Source organism: Lathamus discolor, chromosome 3 (genome assembly GCF_037157495.1).
Source record: "Lathamus discolor isolate bLatDis1 chromosome 3, bLatDis1.hap1, whole genome shotgun sequence".
Taxonomy (NCBI): domain Eukaryota; kingdom Metazoa; phylum Chordata; class Aves; order Psittaciformes; family Psittacidae; genus Lathamus; species Lathamus discolor.
Window position 1 is genome coordinate 107,247,446 of NC_088886.1, and position 23,501 is coordinate 107,270,946.

At 41.7% G+C, this 23,501-nt stretch overlaps 1 protein-coding gene across 4 annotated transcripts in view; it reads right to left on the reverse strand.

The window, feature by feature from the left end:
* Positions 1-23,501, reverse strand: part of MICU1 (mitochondrial calcium uptake 1) — a 112,668-nt gene that overhangs the window by 45,726 nt on the left and 43,441 nt on the right. For 3 of the 4 annotated variants that reach the window (XM_065671070.1, XM_065671071.1, XM_065671072.1), the window contains 3 exons: positions 21,162-21,205; positions 5,711-5,776; positions 4,384-4,498 (listed from right to left, as the gene is read on the reverse strand). In XM_065671070.1, coding sequence (XP_065527142.1) covers positions 4,384-4,498; positions 5,711-5,776; positions 21,162-21,205 — 225 coding nt within the window. The remainder of the gene's footprint in view (positions 1-4,383; positions 4,499-5,710; positions 5,777-21,161; positions 21,206-23,501) is intronic. The other variant, XM_065671073.1, reaches the window with a different exon arrangement.

A 23,501-nucleotide genomic window follows, 5' to 3' on the forward strand; every position in this document is an offset into this window, starting at 1 on the left:
AATCAGGCTACGAATTGCTACATGCAGAGTAGTCCTTTCCCACTGCAAATTTACTGTCCTCTGTGGTACAGGAGGTTGGTGGAGATCCATCAGCCCACCACACTATGCAAATGCAAGGGGTGAAGAGCTGAACAGACTGCAGGCAGAGAGGGTGGTAGAGCATCTTATTCCCTAACACTGGTTTTCAAGCCAGAGGGATCCAGCTCAGCTTGGGAAGATCCCAAACTACTAATTCCAAGAAATCTGTCCAGTTTCTTTTCCTTCATCACGGCTACAGCCCATGGCAGAAGTGGGATGCTGCCAGACAGCCCTCGCTCTGACATGAAGTAACCACGCTTACATTTGGAAGTTGGGACATGCCTTGGAAGACGATCTCTGTGCTACTCAGATACATCTCAGAAATCCCACACAGTGATTGGGCTGGCAGAAAGGTATTGGAGACATCCCTGCACCATACAGTGTAGCTGAGATGGACCCACGTATACGCATGTAGGTAAAAAGAGGGTCTTGAAAGTTTAAAGATAAAATTAACATGAACAGCACCACAAAAGAAATAATCCTACAAACTCAAAGCAACCTTGTAACTTCTTTTCTTGTAGAAACAAGCCCTATGGCACTTACTGCTGCTTCACAGGATTAAAACACCATTTGCAAGATAACAGACCTCACCTGTGGCAGGGAATGAGGCTGAAGGCATTTGTGTCAGCCAGCAATGCATATTCAAAATGGCCATAATGCAAACAGACCCTCAAGATCACATCACCTGCATGCAGCAGTGTGGGAGGACATGTAGTGCCAACTCCATCACAGGGACCTGCACAGTGCTCAGTATTTGGCCAGAAAATAATCTCCAGAGCTAGATGGCTCGGGATATATTTCCTACACAGGGGAAAGAAAACAATAGCAACAACAAAAAAAAGAGTGAATCTGTCCTCAGCAAGAGGCTTGCAGGCTAGTACTCGTAAGGCATGGCAGCATGCCATGCTCTAGAAAGAATCCACAGGAGAATGAAAAAGGACCTGGAGGTCTGCTCCAAAAGCCTTAGCAAGAAAGTAATTACTTTGGCTAGAGCCAATGCTATTTAACCATCCTTCCAGGGCTGGGACAGTCCAGCAACAGTCCAATTATGGAAAAAATGCCAACTTACTCTTTTAACGCCCAGCTCCCTTTGGTACCTGCTAATCAAGTAGGCGTTAGCAAGCCTGGACAATGGACCACGTTTGCTCTGAAACTGATGACAGAAAAGCTCTTTCTCTCCTTCCTCCACCTGTTCTGCAAGTTCAAAAGCAAAAACTTCTTTAGTCAGAGAAACGATGTCTTTGCTTTCGTATGACATTTGAAGGACCCTGAGGAAATCCCATCAACATTTTGCTTATCCCATATTTTGCTCATCTTTTTACCTCTTCCCCAAGAAACAAGGAGCAACTGAAGCAACAGAAACCATGAGGTATCCTTAAGGCTGATCAGTTCTCATTGCCTTTAACAGAAAGTTGTCTTTTTGAAGCTGCTAAATGCTATTTTATTAGTTGTTTCAAAAATACATTTTCACAGAAACACAGCAACTGACAAGAACAGACAGTGCTAGAGTGAAAAACCACTTGTAAATAAGATATGGTGACAGACTTAATTTTCTGTGCAATATGCAAACAGCTCTCTGCAAGCAACATACAGATGAAGCCTCCAGCCTTTTCTCCTCCTCTCCCTTCTCTGGCAGCTGCCACATGGTCCATGTTTCAGAGAATATAACTAAATGAGCTTCAGCTCAAGCTGCAAAAACTAATTAAATGGAAAGCTTTGGGAAAAACTCCCGAAGCCCAGCAGTGCTTTCAGCAGACCCAGGGAGATGGGCAGGAGCCATCTCAGCAGACTTGCTGGGCACAGCCCTCGAAGGAGCACGGTAAAACGGAGCCCTTTGATTTTCTGGTTTTCAGAGGTTATCATTGATCAGCTTTGAGTTCAATAAGCCAGACCAGAACACGACTGATTCCCACCTATTATTTCTGAGCACAGAGCAGGGGAGCACCTCTGCCTGCTGCCTCCCACCCACAGAGCTGATCTCACACTTCCCCTTCTGATTATCCCGCTTTAGTCCTCAATACACCACCTTCCTTTTTCGATAATTAGTGACTTCTAGCTATTTGATGTAATCTACAGCTCAATCTTATCCTGATACCTCCTTCATGTTCCAGTTATTTAAGCAACAAAGGGAGAAAAACAACTGTCAGTTTGAAGATCTGTTTTCCTCATTCCCTTTTATTTCCCAGAGGAAAAAAAAAACCACAAAACCCAAACATAAACTACAGTATTCCTGGAAGGTAGCACTTACTAGTAGGAGAGTAATCCAGTGTGGCATAACAGTGTATTTTCTATGTAGCCACAGGACAAGGTTTGTTTGGGAGCTTTATATTTATAAAAGCAAATACTTTAAAAATGGTATCAAACTCTTCCTCTGGGCAATCACTGTTTGACAGTAGGCTCCAGAAACATTCCTCCATCTTTAGTAACTATTCAGCAAACTCCCCAAATACCTACCAGTCAGCCTAAGAGTCCCAGAACACTTTTCTTGCCTTTTTGTGGTTTTCCTTTTTGAAAGCTCCTTCCTTGCCCACCGTTCACACCATTCCTCAAAGTACACACCACTCAGTTCTTTCCCCTCTCATTAGTTTGATTCCCCAGTAATTGTGAACATGCTTAAAAAGCCCAAGAACAAGAGGAGAAAATCCTGTCCCTCCCGCGCAGCCCTCCAGACCAGGGCTGGCTGCTACACTAACACAAGGAGGTCCCTTTTCTTTCACTCTCAGAACAAAGAAATTAAACCAAAGCAAGAACAATTTCTCTTACTGCTACCTGTGGAAGGACTTGAAAATAATTTTGCACCCTGAATACTTGATTAGGGGGCTGCTCACCACCAGCACAGCCATAAAGCCAAGGGCACAAGGATTTTCTAAACCACATTGAGTAATGCAATACTACAGGCTTAGGAGTCCATTGTTACTTGTGACTCAGATGAGAAGCCCTCGTTACACAAGTGAAAATACCTTAGATAATTTCAGCACAGGCTAAAGTGATGTAAGAAAGGAACAGCCAAAGTCTGAGGAGTCAGCTCTGAGACTGTCAAAAAAAAAAGAAAAAAAAAGGAGTATAGATTGAAATCCTAAAACAAATTCCCTGCCTTGAACTAGCTTTATCTCTTAGTGTTTGTTTTCACAACATGAAGGTCACACACGTCTTCCCCTACCATGTCCATATGCCAAGAAACAAGACCTTGAACCTTGCTTCTCCCTCGTAATGGATCCTCAGTAAATGAAGAGCTACCCCTCATTTGTCCATGTTGCAGTAAGCAAGAGCACAGGGAAAAAAATAAAGCACCTGTTGCTTTTACAAAAGCTAAGTGAATTACCCAGCTGACTCCCTTGAATAGCACAGGGCAATGAGGGTCTACAGTAAAGCAGGAAGTGTTCTGCATGTTAAGTCCTACAATAAGGTCACCATGAAACAGATACTTACAAGATTAGACGGCCAAGTTTTCTCTCTTTTTTTTTTTTTGAAAGTCTGAAAATAAAATGTCTCAAGTTCATTTGGACAGGGGCATATAAGCCATTACCTCACACTTTCTAACAGCGCTGAAAAATAACTAGAGTTTCTGTAGGCTCTGATGCTGCACCTTCCAAGCAGCTACAGAACCCCTACAAATGAGGTTTTGAGTTCGCTTTTCCCGGTGAAGAAAGTCTAGAAATGCTGTTTGACATTACCAAAGGCTTCAGTTTCACTGTTTCTTGCCAACAAAGCAAACTTTTAAGTGTCAGCACTTCAAGTGCAGAAGACTGCTGGAACAGATTAGCAGATCACAGAAATATCTCCAATGCAAGTCAAGTGCAGCAGGGTGAAAAGACAGAAGGTATCTAATGATACTTGTTGAAATGTAAACAGCTTAATTTGTCTTCACATCAGATTACATCATGCACAAGCGTGAGCTTACCCAAGTGAAAACACAACTGGAGAAGAGAATTTGAACAGATTGGTAACTAGTGAAGAGCTGGAAAGCAGTATTCATCCAAATACAAGAATAACATACAAACACAACTCAAGAACACATCTTCATTTACAGTTTTGAACAGCAGGTCAAATGACTCATTAAAAAAAAATTGCCACATTTGAAAAGGACAAATCTTCAGTCATCAATCTGTTTACATTTCTGAACCACTTGACGCTAAGTCTAAACCAGATGAAGCAATAGCAATTATTCACTCAGCCTGCATTTCAGGCAATCAAGAATTCCTTTTAAGGAAATATATGTAGACAACAATAGCAAACTCATTGCTTGTAAACCTTCAAAACTTACAAAAGCAGTAATTGCAGAAGAAAAAAAACCACTGTACTTACTGGAAAGGACCGTTGTAAGGAAGATGTAGTCAGAAAAAGAAATGAGTCCACATTCTCCAAGTGCATAAAATATGCTGTCTTCATCGGCAAACCTCTCTCTCTCCTGGGATAATTTCTACTTATTCATCCGACCCACACCCCAGAAAGAAAAAATAAAGCAATTGATTAAATAGAGAAATGGAAGGCTTTATTTGTATCCTTACCACCACCAAACCATTCTATGTACACACACCCCTACTATCTCCATTCATATTCAGTGGACCTTTTCCAGCCTTCAAATATGTCAGAAATGCTCTGCAGAGATCAGTGCTGCCCCATCTCAATGAGGGGTAAGGAACTGCACAATATTAATGAGTTGGTTTAGCCTAGCTGAAATACAGATAAATAAAACTATGTCTATTTTGCTTAAAATTAACTGAATCTTTGAGATTGTTACAGAAATCAGATTTCTTAAGATACGATTAAAAACGGACATTACTGTATTTCACTAATAGCATTGCAGTTATATTCTGTTGTTGCAGTAGCCAAGAAAGAAATATTTCACATTAATATAAAGTATGATCAAAGTTATCAGAAACACATGATTCAGGAGTGGGTTTAGCAGGCTCACTAGAAAGACAAGGTGCGATACCATCTTTCTCTCTCTCTTTCTCCAGCTATTTTTTCAACATGTTCTTTTAATAGAAAATTCCATGTTTTATCAGCTCATATCCCTTACTAAGCCAAAAATCCAAGTCCTTTCGATCTGCAGAGCCTTCAAAGACTGAAAAGGATCCATAACATTGTTAGGAAATCCACACTGGTGACCCATTTTAAGAATATAGCAGGAGAAGGCACACACACACACAAAGCAAAATGAAATTAATATATAGGAGAGTAGGCATGGATGAGGTTATTCCATAGAAACTAGGTCATGCAAGCACACAAGCATGGTGAAAGCAAGGCTGAATTTAGGAATGGTTTTAGGAAAAACCACCAACAAACACCACCACACGAGGGGCCAGCTACACAACTGTCCCCCACTGTTACCTCTGTCTAGCGGAGATCCCATCATATACAAGATAAAGGAAAGAAAACTGGTTAACCAACAATAAAATAAGCAGGCAAACATAATATCAAGTCAAACGGTTAGACCTGCGAAGAGCAAGAAAGTTTTGAAGCAACCACATTGTTGCTTTGACTGGGTGCAGCTAAGAAGCCCAAGTAGACATCCCAGCAAGAGTTAGCACATAGCCTTTCTGGGTCAGACCCACTGTCTGCAGCTGATGTCTCTCATCCACCTCAAGTTTTGTTGGGTTTGGTTTTCTTTTCTTTTGAGAGAACTCACCATTGTATGTGACTGCAGAGAGGGGATGAGCTCAGCTAATAATTTAGATGAAAATTTAACCCGTATCTGGCTCGGAAACCACAAGAAAAGAGACAAAAATAATCATACAGATCACAAAAAAATACAGATTCCAGGGAAGAAAGTTCAGCTCTATTGATCAAATATAAATCTCCCAGTAGCTCTGCCTCTACCATCTGCAGAGTGTCAGGAATTTTATAAGAGGTGAACCACTAACAGCAAACAACACACTAATGGCATTCATTCCATGCAAAATAACTGCTATTCATACCTACAGAATACGAGGCCAAAGTATCATTTACTGAAATGTTTTTGCTTCCTTCCCCATTGATATGGATCTGAAGCAAAATTACACTTATGCCTATGTTGAGGATAAACAAACAATGCCTGGTTTTCCCTTAAACTGAAGGAAGAATTTGTGGAAATAGCAGTTTTCTGCTGTGGGTGGCACTGCCACCAGCATCTCACCTGCTCCTGTGATTTATTGCGTCTTCCAGTTGCCTGTCATTACCAGCATTTATCATAAACTAGCTACTAGCATCCCATTTTACCTGCTCAAAGGATCCCATGAAAAGTTCCAGAGGTTGGCTTATTAATTTTTATGGGTTTCTTTTCTGCACTTAAAATTCATAGTTGGCAACAAACGGCTCAAAATATTCATCATAAGCTGAAAACCACATCCACAGACTAACAATAAAAAAAGATATTAAGTTAGTTGCTCTCAAAAATACACAGGTGCAGACAGATGGGAGAGAGAAGCATTTACTCATTTGCATCTTACTTCAAGCAAACAAAGTAAAACTTTTTATTTTAAACAAGCACCTACTTGTCAGAAACCTGGGGAAAGAGAACATACACTGGCTATGGTGCTCACCCTGCCCGCAGCTAACGGAAAAGGGCATTTCTCCAACTGATCTTAACAGGTGAAAAATAACAACTGACCTGATCAATGACATTTTCAGGTTCACAGCAGTAGGAAGACTGAAGGGGTTTTTTTTCTAAATAATTTTAAAAATCCCAACTCTCCCATTTATTTTCTTCTGGCACACTATTTTCTTCTGGTGTGTCTGACTGCTTCCCACAAAGTATATGGGCAGCTTGCCCCGCTACGGGAAAGGCTGAAAGCATCCTCCTCAGGGCTTTTTTCCCCACCATTAAACATTATATTCTCCAGAAATACATTACAAACCTAGGAAAAAACCAAAACAAACAAACCAGCCAACCCAGCCACTGCAAAAGAAAAAAACAAAAACCAACCAAAAAACCAAACCAAACAGCAAAAAAAAACCCCACCACATCAAACTACCTACTTCACAAAGCACAATGGAGAGTGTTGCGATCCCTCAAATTTCAAGGTGGAAAAACCTGAAGTCCTCACTAATATCGGAAACCACTGTCTAAGAACTCAAGCTTCTTTTCCACAGTCTAGTTTCCTTCCATCATACTCTACCATCCCTTCTAGCCAGGAAGGTAATGCACAAGACCAGTAAATGTAGGGAAAACTCCCCTTCCAAGCTTCCATCCTCTTTTAGAGACGGCATCTTCACAAATTCGTTATCCACAGAATTTCAGGACAACCTTCACATTTCACACCCTTTTGTACCTGAAGACATGCTAATTCTCAAAGCATTCAGTTAAAAGTTAAATGTCTTCCACTTCAGATTTTTTCTCTATGTTAAATCCATTCCCAAAAACAGAATAATTGGTTAAGATTATTCAGCACGCCCAAAAAGACATTTAAAACTGAGCATTCACCAGTGAGCAAGCCACAGGGAACAGTTTACAACTGTGATGTATTTTCCAACCAAGCAGTAGATTCATATTAAACAAGCACACAAACAAGCAAACATTCAAATTAACATGTAAGAAGAAAACAAAATCCAAATATACCATTGCTTTTGGCACAAGCATGGCTGTGTAAGTTGAGTGAAAAGCCACCACTAGTCCAGTCTCAGTGGAATAAAACTTTTTACATTCAGGCAGATTATCATACAATACCAGACATGAACAACAGGTGAAAAACAGATAATGCAACTGCGTTTCAAAATACGAAGCTTGGTTTGCCCTTTCCTCAGGACAAACTCAGGCTCCAAGCCCACCAAACAGCATCACATGGGCTGAACATATCAGTAGCAGCAATCAACCTCCCCCAAAACCCATGTGCTATAGGAAAGTTGCATGCCATATGCAGGCAGCTCCCCAGACCTGTGCTACGGGCTGGCTGCAAGCAAGCAAAGCACCCTAAGGTATATCACAGACTTAACATATTCTGCCTCAAACCCGATCTACTACTGGAGCATCCCCTGAGCAAAGTAAATGGGTACAGCTCCCAGGTCACAAAGGATTTTTGGGAAAGAACACCTATCAATTCCTTCAATTCCTTGCCAAATATTACCTTTATTTTGGATTTAAAAATACTTTTCCCAGGACTGAGTGAAGTGTGAAACATGGAAATACTTAATTATGCAAATCTGAAAAAAAAAGATGTCTTTTTGCAAATTACAGGATGCCTTCTCTGCAGAGGCAGAGACTAAGGCAAGGTGTGCTGCTGGTGTTTGCTCTATACATTTGGAAAAGCCTTATCAGCTAAATCATTGCAGCTCCACTTCATTTTCCATTTCAGAAGCTACTTAATGACCAGCATTTAATTTGCCTCTTTGGGAAGAACACCTTCTTGGAAAGTCACTTAGAGTTGACAGTTTGTGTTTCAATGTGGAGTGAAAACACACTTTCAGCACATTTATTCAAAGTTACTTGTGTATGTTTCAACATCACCTTTATACTTATATAAACCAAAGCTTCAGGAATTTATCGGCCTTATGTGGCCATTCGACAGCAACTTATGCCTTCCAAAATGACATCAAAATAAATATGCAATGCATGCACGATAACGAGCTTTTCTGCAGAATCAGAAAGTAATTTTGTGAATTAGTAAGGAATTCTAGATGAAGCATAACCATCTTTTATGGACAAACATCAGACTCAGTTTGTTCCTATTTAATAGAAATACTTTAAGGTTACCAATACTGTGTAATCAAATACAAAACCATGAATGTTTCAGTAAAGTCACCTTGCTGCAAAGCAGCTTTCAGTCCCAACTGATCACCTTCAGTTATGAAGACCATTTAAAAGACACTTCTAAAACTTATTTCTTTCATGGTTAGCTGTAGGCATAGAGGAAGAGAAGTTAAAATGCTCTATATTCAGTGTTAAAAAGAAACATTCTCTTTTCAGTAGGAGTTTCTAAAAACTGTGTTACAAGTTGGCCTAATATAGACAATTTCTGTCCTTGTTTCTGAGTTTTCTGGCTTTAGAAGATAAAGATGTCCCTCCGTATTATTGCAGTTTTGGGATACATGTCTCTCTACAAATGAAATCTCTAACCAGAAGAAAAGAACCCCTCATGAGGACTTGTGAACACACCATTAAGCAGTATGCAGAGATATGATGTGCTATTAGCCCTGCTCACAAATGGCTTGATGCCTTGGGCTTAAATCAGTAGACAGCACCCCTATAAACAAAAAACTATTAGGAACCCTTCTGAGGAAAGGAAAACAAATCCTTCTGTAAAATTTACTGGACAGTACATTTAATTAACATATTTTAAAAGCTTATGAGCTCATACCGCACATATTGTTTGACATCTTTAAAATGTATTAGCTAGCTTCTGTCATCTCATTAGAGCTACACAACATTTAGATGTGCAGTGATGCAGCTCCTATTTGCCTCGTCCAGCAGTCTGGAGGACAGCATCATGCTGGCACAGATCTGGGGAAATATATACCAAGACACTCTATGCGTTTCCAGCAAGTGCTCTGTATTAGCCTGTCAAACAAGACAGATAGGAGAAAACCCTTAAGAAATGCCAGTGAAAACTGGAGGCAATGCAGCCTGCTGTGGTAACTAAAAATATTGATGCTTCGAACTGTGTCTGCATCAAAATGCTGAACTTGGGGCTCCAAAATGAGGAAGATTTTTCATTTTACTTTCTTTTTTAAGATATAAACTTTAAAAACCCAAAGCCACATATTTAGAGATTTCATAGAATCACAGAATTAACTGGGTTGGAAAAGATCATCAAGTTCAAACTTTCATGACAACTCACACTGGCACCTCAGTACCGACATTAAGAAAACTGAAATAAAGAAATAAAAAGACTTTCAGAATCAGGTTTTAAAAATCCAGCCTTTCAGCCCAGACATTCAAAAGGGAACAAGAGGTGGGGAAGGTCCCTCTGTGCTATGAAATACAAATGAAAACAGGACCTGGAGAAGAACTGAGATATTTACAGGTTTTAAAGATAGCTTTATAATGCAGATGCAAAATGAATTTGCTTAGATGCACTGCCTGGGATTTTTTTAATATCACTTTATATCTATCACTAAATTAGAAAAAAGTGTTTAAGGTTATGGTAGAAACAGAACAAGGACTTTCTGAAACTCATAAACCTCTTTTTGCAATGCGAAAGTTCACAGTACTATTCCTAGTGGCTCTAGATTAATTTACTGTGAAGTCGACATACTAGCACAGGCAAACTCAAACAGATTCTGCATGGCAAAGTGTGGTGGGTGAGTGTTAGCACAAGAAAATGGTAACAGTTTACTGCTGGCAGATAAATACTGCAGCTCATGACCTTTCAAGAGTGTATTTTAATAAAGAGATTTTTAAAACCTCTGATTAGTGGACTACTGTATCTCTATATATACACAGGGGGACAAAAGTATAGAGCTGGTCATGGATGAATTTGCTCTGCATCCTCTCCCTCTGAATTTGGACATATACAGAGAATTAGGCAGCAATTATTACTATGGGTGGTCCCCTGAGACTGGAAAGAGAAATCTGCATTCTGTCCTTCCAGCAAGGCTGTAAATATTCATCACCTTCAAACCCTTTGCACCTGAAACGCAAGGCCATCATTCTGTACAACCAAGAAAAAAATTGACACAGACTTTCCCAACCCTTTGCAGGCAGCAGACCCACTCATGCAAGGGAGAAACCCCTGCTGGAAAAGCAAATAGGAAATGCCTCAGAAAAGGGACAGTATACACTCCTGCTCCCCTCTGCTGTGTTGTCTCAGTCCTCTGCAGGGCAATGAAATCACGATCTGTAGGATCACAGTGGCATTCGTCACGGAAATTTGATGGGGGAGGATTAAAATTGGGACCCTGATGTCCCAAGCCAGGCTTCTAAAATGAGTTGACTTTTGACGCCTTTGAATTTAAATAGCTGTTTAGGTTTCCAGATGGAGATTGGGATACTGCTTTCCCCTGGCTCAGCTCCCATTACCAACATTAACTCATTATGTTGATAATGCACGCTGCTTGTTTTCCCAGATAAAAATTCCAGTGTGAAAATACATGAGGAAAATAATTCTGTACCGAAAGGAAATATTAAACGTTGGCTCAGAAGATAAGGCTGGGGCCATACACTCAGTTCTAACCACCCGCCAAACGAGAAATGGGTTTGGGGGAAAAAAAAAAAAACCCTCATGTAATTTGAGATTGCCATCATGACTGTAAACATATTGAGGAACTGAATTAAAGATACAACTAAAAACCTTGCCATTCTCTTTCACTCTCTCACTCCCCTTTTCTTCTTCACCCACTTCTCCTACTCAGACCTCCCCTCCTTCTGTAGTTAGTGAGGTCAAACATCTAAAATATTCCCTCCCACCCTGCCCAATCCATCCTCCTTCCCCCTCCTCCTAGCTAAATCCATGTTACACAAGGACAGAGTTTTCAGAGTTCATTTTATATCCCTTAAGTATTAAGCACTAATCTAACACCAGTAAAACTACTGAAGAAATTAAAGCCCCAGGTGATTCCATAAACAACTTTTTGATTAAAAGACTTAAATAAGTCTTATTAAAATACACCCACTAAGGGCACTTTGTCAGCAAGTTGCTTATTTTTGCCTAACTTCTTGTATGGACTGCATTAAATCACAAAGCTACAGGGCAAACTGAAAGTGTTTAGAGTACATTTCCCTCTTCACTTACTAATACTGAATGAACTTTCCTCTGGTTTCTAGTTCTTTTTCCTAGAAACCATCTTATGAACTATAGCATCTAAATATCTTCTTCCTAAAATATTCTTTAACATAGCTCACCCTACATAGTTCTGTAACTTGAAAAACTTAAGGAAGTTTGAAAAAATAATCTTCCCCAAGCTTACATTTAAATACATGATGTTTCCTCCACAGCATTTGGCCAGAGAGAGGGCTGTCCTTTCTCACAGAATATAACTAATTTTCCACAGTCAGCTCTATCACAGTCTCATCAAGCTGCAAAATAAGTCAGAAGCCTCAAAAGACACCATGAGAAGAGGAGGGCAGGGAGATACACATCTGAGCATTGCTCAGAGGCTCCCGTTAATAAAGCCATGTAGTAACGGTTACCTCGAGGACTGTACTCTTAACAAGCCAAATTCAAGTATTTTGATATAAATCCTTTAGACTGAGGACCAAAGAAAGGATTCAGGATTATTTATGGAAGGAGTAGGGAGAAGGGTTGAGCATACACTGTCCCTTTTACATGTAAAGTGCATATTATGAGGTCTGAAGCACAAACTAATCAAAGCACATGCTGTCTGCTTTGTACCTGCCAGAAATCCTGGTGGAAGGGGAGAAGGTTAGAAAAGGGAAGAAAACGAGGTAATTCTTGGTTACACCAAAAGAACCCCAAATCATAATAAGAATAAAGACACAAGTATCAGAGATATTAATAGCTGGAAGAAACATCCACCAGGTACCTAGAAACCAGAATGAAAGAGGACAGAGAGCAACCAGAGCATTTTAGTGTCTGCCAAACAAGCCCTGTGAAAATGAGCAACAGAATTAGCAGTACAAAAAGACAACTGCAAGTAGAGCTCTGTCAAAACTGATACACCATTAACTTATGGTAGAAGAGGTAGAAAAGGATGAAGCATGTTCTGTATGTGGACATAAAGTAACCCAGGTGTCCACAGGGATGTTTGTGCACCATGCATTTACTTGTTAGAAGCAAGTATTTTCTTTGATTAAATTTGTCTTTATTAAAAGCAAACGAAGAGGAGAATTTGTAGTTCACTGTCCACCCAGTGAACAGGGAAAAGCAGTGAGGAACACAAAAGTAATTCAAAACTGCTAACCAAAGCAGATGGGAGGGCAAAGTTTGGCTGGAGGGAGAAAGATAGCATGCAAAAGAAACCCACAGACATGGACAGTGGTGTCAGCAAAAAAAGCCAAGACAAGAAAAACTGTGTCAGCTTAACTCAGATTTGCTGATTATCTGCAATAAACTGCATCTCTGCTTGTTTACATGAAGGATCACAGTCAAGAACTGTCCCTCCCACAACATCACAATATGGTTGGGGTAGGAAGGGACCTCTGGAGATTATCTAGTCCAATCCCCTTGCTAAAGCAGGCTCACCTAGAGCAGGTTGCAGAGGGTTTTGTTCATACAGGTTTTGTATCTTTCCAGAGGAGACTCTGCAACCTCTCTGTGCAGCCTGTTCCACTGCTCTGCTACCCTCAGTGTAAACAAGCTTTCCCTCGTATTCAGACGGAACTTCCTGTGTCTCAGTTTGTGCCCATTGGCCCTTACCCTGTGGCTGGACATCACTGAAAAAGAGTATGGCCCCATCCTCCTGACACCCACCACTGAGCATATTTGTATGCACTGATAAGACCCCCTCTTAGTTGTTTCTTCTCCAGGCTAAACAGACCCAGCTCTCTCAGCCTTTCCTCGTAAGAGGGATGCTCCAGATCCCTGCTCATCTCTTTAGCCCTCTGCTGTACCCTCTCCAAGTAGTTTCTTGTCTTACTTGTACAGGGGAGCCCAGAACTGGATGCAGTACTCCAGGTAAGTCCTCACCAGGGTATAGCAGCAGGGGAAGAGGCCACACTCTTCCTCATGCACCCCAGGATACCCCTGCGGTATATATACACATGGCTGGCCCATGGTTAACTTACTGTCCACCAGGATGCCCAGGTCCTTCTCCACAGAGCTGCCTTCCAGCAGGTCAGCTTCTAAGCTGTACTGGTTGCATAGGATTATTCTTCCCTAGGTGCAGCATGCTACACTTGCGTTTGCTGAACTCCATTAGGTTAATCTCCAGCCAACTCTGTCCAGGACTTGCTGAATGGAAGCACAGCCTCCTGGTGTACCAGCCATTCCTCCCAGTTTCATATCATCAGCAAACCTGCCAAGGGTACACTCTGTCCCTTCATCCAGGACACTGACGAGACTAAGTTAAGTAAGACCGGATCTAGTACTGGTCCATGCTACAAGCCTGCATTATGTAGTGGAAATAAATTTCAGATGGCTTTTTTAAGGGCCAGTAAAACATCTGAATTATTTTCCTTCATCTTGCTATTGTTCTGCATTGCTTACACCATCCTCAACATTTAGAGATGTAAATATAAATGCTGGCAGGAAATACTTTAATTCATAAATTTAATTAGAGGGCTTTGAAAGCCTCTGTAATTACTTACTGCAGCAATGGTAGCAGGAGGGTAAGCTATTGCTGGTAGCTCGAAGGCTTTTATTCGTATTAAGCAGTAGCAAGAAATTTTCCCCACAGGAGAACAAAAAGAGTAAGTGTATTCTGTATTACACTAATAAGCCACCTAGCATGTTTTGGTGTGTTTTTTTTCTTTAAATAGGCTAGAGGTTTCTTAAAAGCACTACATCTTACCTTTGTTGTAAGCACCCACCTGCACAAAGACAGGTCTAAGCTGTGCACTCACTATAAACATTTTCTGACTCTGCCCACATCTTTCCAGCAGGCTGCATTGCTGAAAGCTCAGCTGTGGGACACTTGGGAGCTCCCCTGTGCTGGCTCACCAGGATGAGAACAGCACCAAATGAATTAGGTGACAGGATGCGATTTTGCTCTGAACAGGGTAGATATGCGGTTCATACATTAGAGGAACAGCACTGGCAGCATCACTTCTTTTTTTCTTTGACATATTAAGCTTGTCAATGATCAATGCATAAGCCAAAACAAACCCATCAACTAAACAAAGAGTGCATGAAAGAGGAAAATTTTAAACAAAATTTGTACTACAACTTATGTAACATTAATGAAGCTTATGCCACAAGTGCTAAGATACATACTACTTAGTGAGTTTATTCGTCACTATCATCTTGCTAAGCAAGATGCATGCAGTGAGTGATGACACAGCCCAGTGCCTCAGTCTGAAAAATTAGATGTGCAAAGAACATCTACACATGACTCCCAGAAACGCCCTTTCTTAAGCCCTAACAAGTATTATGAAGCAGGGAAACAGCACATCTTAAATAAACATCTTAAATAAAACTTCCCTCCTCCTAATCAGAGATGTGCTCTTCAGGATGGTAGGACAAGAGAAAGGACAACACAACATTTTTCCTATAGATTGGTTAAAAAAGCTTTTGCTTTTCCATTGCTGAAATACAAGAGGAGGAAATAGACACAGTGGAAATGGAGCAGATGAACAGTTGTGGTCGGGACACCTTTGCAACACAGCACCCTGAGCTACAGCTAGATTGTTTCTACTCTGAGATCAGCCTTTAGTTAAGGCTCACTATGAACACTTTGAAATATTTGCAGAGTGAATAACAGGGTTTTTTCCTACCCTGAACAGATATTAAACAATGCATTTTTTTTTAATGCTTTCCAGAGCTTGCTTCCCTGGGGGAGAAACCACCACACTTAGACAAAAACAAAACCAGGGACAGAGTTACCTCCCTACATATTCAGCGCACCAGCAGGTCAAAGGAAAAGTATGAATTCAGGCTGGCAAACAGATCTGACAAAGGGCTTTTGCTGGAGGAATGTCTCCAGGGGTTTTGGTCTTGCAATGAGCGAAGAAAAAGTGTCAGTCTCAAATTACAGAAGCGCTGTTCCCATTAATAAGGCAGTAACATTTACCTCCCTCCACATCAACTCTATAAATTATCACTAGGAAGAAGGCAGGGCAGTCTTCTCACCATAGCATTTAATCACAGGCACAGCAAGATGCTTCAGACACCCGACACAATTACAATACAGAGACACATTATTCCATAAAATCCTTTGGCAAGACTGGTCCCGATCACTGCGTGACAGCCAATTTGTTGTTTTGATTGTAGTTTTATGTAAATAAAATTGGTTCTGTGAAAACAGCAGCTCATACATCTGCTTACCAATGCTGTAGCCTTTAAATCTCAAAAATACATGCACAAAATTCACACTTGTATTTTAAACATTATCCTGTAATATGTAATTAAAATGCAACTGATTGCATAGCTGATACTATTCTTTGAACTGAATCTGTTTATTACTTGCACGCAACCCTGGGTGTACATTTTTGCTTGGAAGTAAAATTAATTCTCTTTTCTACTTTTCAGCCAGGATCTAGCCTGCATATTTTCAGTACCCTTCTGTACCACATCTTCCTTGTGTCTGACCGCTCACAAACTCCCTTAACTTTATAAATGAAGAGGAAATTTCCAGTGAACAAGCTTATTACTTTCTGAGCAAAAGCCTGAACCACAAGGATGCTTAGATAACACAAGAGGAATACATAGTTGGAAACATGGAAGGAGGAAGAGATACAAAAGGGTTTTATCCCTCAGGTACTACTGTGCAAGTGAAACTTGAATGAGTAAGGTCAGCTCTGTAGCACCTCAGTTGGTGCTTGACTGAGTAAAGACAGTGTTGTTTTTTAAACTGAAACCCAGAGCAAGCAGTAAATGAGAATAAGATGCTATCAGACAGATCAATCTACTGTCAGCTTCTTTCATTACCAAGGGAGAGCCAAGGCCAACTTATTTATACTCTTCTCAAATTACCTTCTTGCCTGGACATTACCACTACCCTAATGTTCACAGCCAGATTTAAGCAGTCCCAAAGTGTCTTTAAGCAGACAGCCAAGCAAATGGGAACCTCTATTTCTTCATTACCAGAGGAAACTGTTTCTAGGGTGTTATTAGACTGTGGAAAAAATAGGTCGCGAAAGCAAATAACAATAAAGAAAAGGCATCGCAGTTCCCTAAATCTGCTGCTTCACTTTCAGACGACCCAAACCTCAGCAGGCAGAAATCCAAGTGCATAACCAGCATCTGTAAGTTACATAAAAAACTATTTCACTTTTCTACAGGTCAGAGCAAAAGGTGGTCAGCATGTAAGGCAAAAGCTATCTGTTCACTAGCCTTCAGCCAGCACAGATCTTCACTATGCTGAAAGATAAGATACTAAGAGCACGGATGAATATGCACAGTAACTACGCACATGCACTAAGCATGATATACCTTAGAATCGTAGGACCTTAAGATCATCTAGTTCCGACCGCCCTGCCATGGGCAGGGACACCTCACACTAAACCATGTCACCCAAGGCTCTGTCCAACCTGGCCTTGAACACTGCCAGGGATGCAGCATTCACAGCCTCCCTGAGCAACCCATTCCAGTGCCTCACCACCCTTATAGTAAAGAACTTCTTCCTTATATCCAATCTAAGCTTCCCCTGCTTAAGGTTTAACCCCCTAACCCTTGTCCTATCACTACAGTCCCTAATGAAGAGTCCCTCCCCAGCATCCTTATAGCCCCACTTCAGATACCGGAAAGCTGCTATGAGGTCTCCACGCAGCCTTCTCTTCTCCAGGCTGAACAGCCCCAACTTCCTCAGCCTGTCTTCATACGGGAGGTGCTCCAGTCCCCTGATCATCCTCGTGCCCTCCTCTGGACTTGTTCCAGCAGTTCCATGTCCTTTTTATGTTGAGGACACCAGAACTGCACACAATACTCCAGGTGAGGACTCACGAGAGCAGAGTAGAGGGGCAGGATCACCTCCTTCGACCTGCTGGTCACGCTCCTTTTGATGCAGCCCAGGATACGGTTGGCTTTCTGGGCTGCCAGCACACACTGAAGCCGGCTCATGTTCATTTTCTCATTAACCAACACCCCCAAGTCCTTTTCTGCAGGGCTGCTCTGAATCTCTTCTCTGCCCAGCCTGTAGCTGTGCCTGGGATTGCTCTGACCCAGGTGTAGGACCTTGCACTTGGCATGATTAAACTTCATGAAGTTGGCATCAGCCCACCTCACAAGCGTGTCAAGGTCCCTCTGGATGGCATCCCTTCCCTCCAGCGTATCAACCGGACCACACAGCTTGGTGTCATCGGCAAACTTGCTGAGGGCGCACTCAATCCCACTGTCCATGTCAGCGACGAAGATGTTGAGCAAGACCGGTCCAGCAATCCCTGAAGGACACCACTCATTACTGGTCTCCAGCCGGACATTGAGCCATTGACCACAACTCTGTGTGCAGCCATCCAGCCAGTTCTTTATCCACCGAGTGGTCCATCCATCAAATTGATATCTCTCCAATTTAGAGACAAGGATGTCATGTGGGACAGTGTTGAACGCTTTGCACAAGTCCAGGCAGACGACGTCAACTGCTTTACCCCTGCCCATCAGTTCTGTAGCCCCATCATAGAAGGCCACCAAATTGGTCAGGCAGGATTTCCCTTTAGTGAAGCCATGCTGGCTGTCACCAAGCACCTTGTTGTTTTTCATGTGCCTTAGCATGCCTTCCAGGAGAATGTGCTCCAAGATTTTACCAGGCACAGAGGTGAGACCGACTGGTCTGTAATTCCCTGGGTCTTCCATTTTCCACTTCTTGAAAACGGGGGTTATATTTCCCTTTTTCCAGTCATTGGGAACTTCAGGACCCGCAGATGCATTTCATAAGGTCCCATGGACTCGTGCACGTTCAGATTTTTAAGATGGTCCTGAACCAGATCCTCTCCTACAGTGGGCCCACGGTCTTCATTCTCACAGTCCCGGCATCTGCCTTCCAAGACTTGGCTGGTGTGGTCAGAGCCTTTGCCGGTGAAGACTGAGGCAAAGAAGTCATTCAGAACCTCAGCCTTCTCCATAATCCAAGGTAGCCAGTTCTCCTGATAGCTTCCAGAGCAGGCTTATGTTATCCCTAGTCTGTCTTTTATTCGCTATGTACCTATAGAATCCCCTCCTGTTATCCTTAACATCCCTAGCCAAGTTTAATTCTAACTGGGCCTTAGCTTTCCTAACCTGGTCCCTAGCTTCCCGGACATCATCCCTGTATTCTTCCCAGGCTGCCTGTCCTTGCTTCCACCTTTTATAAGCCTCTTTTTTCCTTCGAATTTTCCTCAGCAGCTTCTTATCCATCCAAGGAGGTCTCCTGTCTCTCCTGCTGCACTTCCTTCTAGTTGGGATGCAACACTTCTGAGCTTGCAGTAGGTGATCCTTGAATATCAACCAACAGTCTTGGGCCCCCCTGCCCTCCAGGGCTATATCCCATGGAACCTTACTAAGCAGGCTCCTGAAGAGGCCAAAATCTGCTCTCTTGCAGACCAGGGCAGTGAGCTTGCTGCATGCTCTTCTCACTGTCCTGGGGATCTCAAATTCCACCATCTCGTGACCGCTGCATCCAAGGCTGCCCTGGAACATCACATTTCCAGCTAGCCCTTCCCTGCTGGTGAGCACGAGGTCAAGCATGGCACCTCTCCTTGTCGGCTCCTCTATCACTTGCAGAAGGAAGTTGTCTTCCACACAATCGAGGAACCTCCTGGATTGCTTGTGTCGGGCCATACCATCCCTCCAATAGATATCAGGGTGGTTGGAGTCCTCTGTGAGGACAAGGGCCTGCAAGCGTGAGGTTGTTCCTATCTGTCTACAGAGTGCTTCATCCGCAGGTTCCTCTTGATCAGGTGGTCTGTCACAGATCCCCACGGTAATGTCTCCCATTGCTGTTACCCTTTAACCCTGACCCACAAACTCTCTGTTGACTGCTCACCTCTCCCCAGAGAGTTCCATGCTCTCCAGCCTATCCCTAACATAAATAGCAACTCCATATCAAACACTGACTGTGGCTTTTCAATACCCCTGTGTGGTGACTGTCCATGACATCCAAATGTGCTGCATTTCAAGCCCTAGGTGCTGAAGGACAGAGGAACAGAAGGTTGAATTCAGCTAAGGGATCATCTTTGAACCTTTTTTATCCAATGTGATAGGAACCAACTGCAGAATGCTCAGGAACAGAGGAATGATTAGCAAAAATAATGTTGGATTCAGCATTTCTTCCCTACAAACAAATCCTGCTTATGTAAAGCCTAAGGGATGAGTGTGATAGCTTGACAAGATAAAATGACAATAGTGAGCGCACAAACCAAAGGGAGAAACATTTGATATTTTGCAAAGAATATACGCACTTTCTGTTTGGTTGGGGTTTTTTTCTTTTCTTTTTTTTTTGAATCACAAAACAGCACAACTTGGGTTTGTGACACAGGGAGGAGAAAACAAGTGTTCACAACATGCTTTGTAGTTTTATGCATCAAAACTAACTGCCAAAATACTAGCTGCCACTTACCTGTTTTCAAGCAAAATCTTGCTCTGCTGCCTGGGTAACCAGAACACTTGTACACTGCTGATGACAGGCGCCCCAGGTATTTGATACCCTTAGTGTCTTTACCTTTCCCTACTAAACACGAAACAAGACAGAGAACTCCATGTGTTCGGCCCACACTGTGTTTATATAAAGCTTTAAATACTTCTTTTTTTTTTCCAGTGTCAAGGTTTTCTGTAAATCCTGACACTCTATGTCAGGTACGCCACTCAGCAATGAAGGGATCAGATGCTGACTTCCCTTTGGAAACACAAAAGCTTTATTTTCAGATGATGCAGATGGAATGAAAATATTGCTAAAAGGTGGAATATCATTATGTGCCCATGGTGAGATGATGGAAAATTAAGTAACCTGCAGTTATCTGCATCAAGAAGTCAATATGAGCTGCTAGTTCTTGGGCCAGAGCTGTCTTTACTGTACTCCTCCATACCAACGGGATTTACGGTGTGATTAATTTGGTTTCTGGTTTCTGAACAGGTTGGATGCTATGTGGCTCCTCTTACACAAGCAGACAAAACTAGATCAGATCATGCTCAACGTTTTACCAACACGTATTATGACAGCGCAAACATCCAGAACAGTTGTGTACCACTGTACGAAGGACCTAGGGTTCGAAAGGGGAATGGAGTAATGCTGTCTGAAAGAGGGGGAAACAAATGCTTGGTATGCAGGTAAAATAACCACAAGAAGTTGAGTCTAAAAGGAAAAGGTCAAAGGGGTTTCAAAAGGGTTAGCTCATGGGACTCTCATACAGGCATAAAGAAGCAGCAAGAAAACATGAGTACAACCTGTTTACTGGCCTACCAGTATATAAGAGGAGACAATACTTTGTAAACATTAAAATAAGACTGCTAAAAAAAACAACCACCCAACTTTCTGCCATTACAGAAAAAACACCGCAATGCTACTAAACAACAAAAGCTCAAAAGAGAGCATGTCAAATACATTATTTAACTTAGACCCCACACGAAGGTAGTAACTAAAGGAATCTAGGTGAAACAGAAAACACTGAATAATATACAGACTTAATAGTCTATTATGCTCACCTTCCCATCATAGCGCTTCACTATAAACTGATCCAGGCCCAGGTCTGAAAAAGAAAAAGAAAAACCAAACATTCTCTTAGAGTGTAGAAGTGAGCATTTCTTGGGTTTTCTGTTCAAGTGCAGATTAGAAAGCAAAATGCATTTTTTGAATAACATCAGTAGAAAGTATAAGGACAAAAGGAAATTTTTTTGGCTGTGTGCATTTTTTACCTTGTATTTTGATCATGAAAGTCAACAAACTCATGGCATCAGAGAAGAAAGCCTTCTTCTGTCAGGGAAATTAAGAGCACAGCTCCTAGCACCTCTCAAGAGCCCAAAATCCCCATCCCAAAGTAGAAAATTTCTGCACTGTTTTACCAGGGAAACATTTTGCCTGTGATGCCCCATGTAAATGCATGTTCATAAAACAACTACTGGTTCTAATAATACTTTTTGAATTGCTCACAACTGGGAAAACAAAGAATTATTCCCATAATTAATTAGGATACTCCCAAATAAATTCAAAACTTATTTATACTTTAGTATAAAATGGCTAATAGATTTTGAAGGAGATAAGTTGTATCTACATTCATAAGAAGGTGAGAGCTTTAGCTAGAAGGCCATTTTGGAGAAAAGCAGGAAAAGTGGTTATTTATACCAGTAAATTCAATCTTTCATACCATTACAAATGTTTTTTTCTATCTTGAAGGGGGAAAAAGAAATCCCAGCATTTGCAGAGTTTAGGCAGAGAGCCCTCAATCTAATCCACAGAGCCCGGCAGGCTTTATGTACACTCATGAATGCACATATAAGCAAGATGACAAAAATATTCAGGAAGATTAATTATCTGAGCTTTGTAATCCAAAATCAGGAAGATGTACCCTGAGAGGAGATTAAGCAGAGCTCAAACTGAGAACTTCCAGGCCTCCAGGAGAGCATGGGCTGATTTTTGGTTCTCTGAAGAATAAAACTGCTCAGCAGAGCTACGTCCCATGCATTTTCTGCCACTGTTTATGATAATTATCACACCCTCATTTCAATTTAAATTAGGAAAAAAAAAAGATGGAAATAACCCAATAAAACCTTTCCCATGCCTGCTGCACCTCCAGCTCATGAGAGAAATTAATAAACTCCGTCTATTGGAAAGGTTCATAATGGTTATGGTATTGAAAGCTTAGTTATTAATCTCTCCAGGGTGACCTCCTCGATCTTTCTGAACGAAAGCAGCTAATTCACCAATTCAAAGGTCAAGGCAATTGTCAAAGGGCTCTGTGGATTTGTGGATATTCAATCCAGAAAGCATCTTCTCAATATTTTGTGTGCCCAACAGAGCGAAAATTATATATTCAAATACATTTTCAGACTTTAATCATCATCTTCTGAATTTTGCCCTCCTCAAAGTTGTAGGTATAAATGCAGTACAGTAAGTATCGTCACATTTAGAGGCACGACTCATTTGATAAATGTGCTGATTTTACCAAAGACATGTTATCTGGCCAGAGCTCGTCCCTAACCATCCATTTGGATGCCGACTGCTAAACTGAGCTTAGCTTATACCCATGTGTCATAATAAAGTCATTTCTCAAGAACACCTCCTGTTCCAATGCCAGGAAATAGTGCTGTAAAACATATCCCGACTTTATACATGTACTCATGTAAAGCTAAGAAAGAACATGGGCTAAAAATAGCAAGTGAAAGCATGTCTTAATGGCACCCTCTCACCCCCCCCAGCTGAACACTACTATTGGGAAAGCAAACAGGTTTCACAGGAGACTCAAAATGAATGGCTGCTCACGTAGATAAATAGCAAGAAAACATGAACTAAAAGTCCGTGGGACCTAATGAAATCCATCCGCGGGTCCTGAACAAGCTGCCAAATGAAGTTGCTAAGCCACTGTCCATCATATTTGAAAAATTATGGCAGTCAGGTGAAGTTCCCAATGACTGGAAAAAGGGAAATATAACCCCCGTTTTCAAGAAGGGGAAAATGGAAGACCCAGGAAATTACAGACCAGTCAGTCTCACCTCTGTGCCTGGCAACATCTTGAAGCACATTCTCCTGGATGGCATGCTAAGGCACATGAAAAACAACAAGGTGCTTGGTGACAGCCAGCATGGCTTCACTAAGGGGAAATCCTGCCTGACCAATTTGGTGGCCTTCTATGATGGGGCTACAGAATTGATGGACACGGGTAAAGCAGTTGACGTCGTCTGCCTGGAATTGTGCAAAGCGTTCGACACTGTCCCACACAACATCCTTCTCTCTAAATTGGAGAGACATCAATTTGATGGATGGACCACTATGTGGATAAAGAACTGGCTGGACGGCCGCACACAAAGAGTTGTGGTCAATGGCTCAAT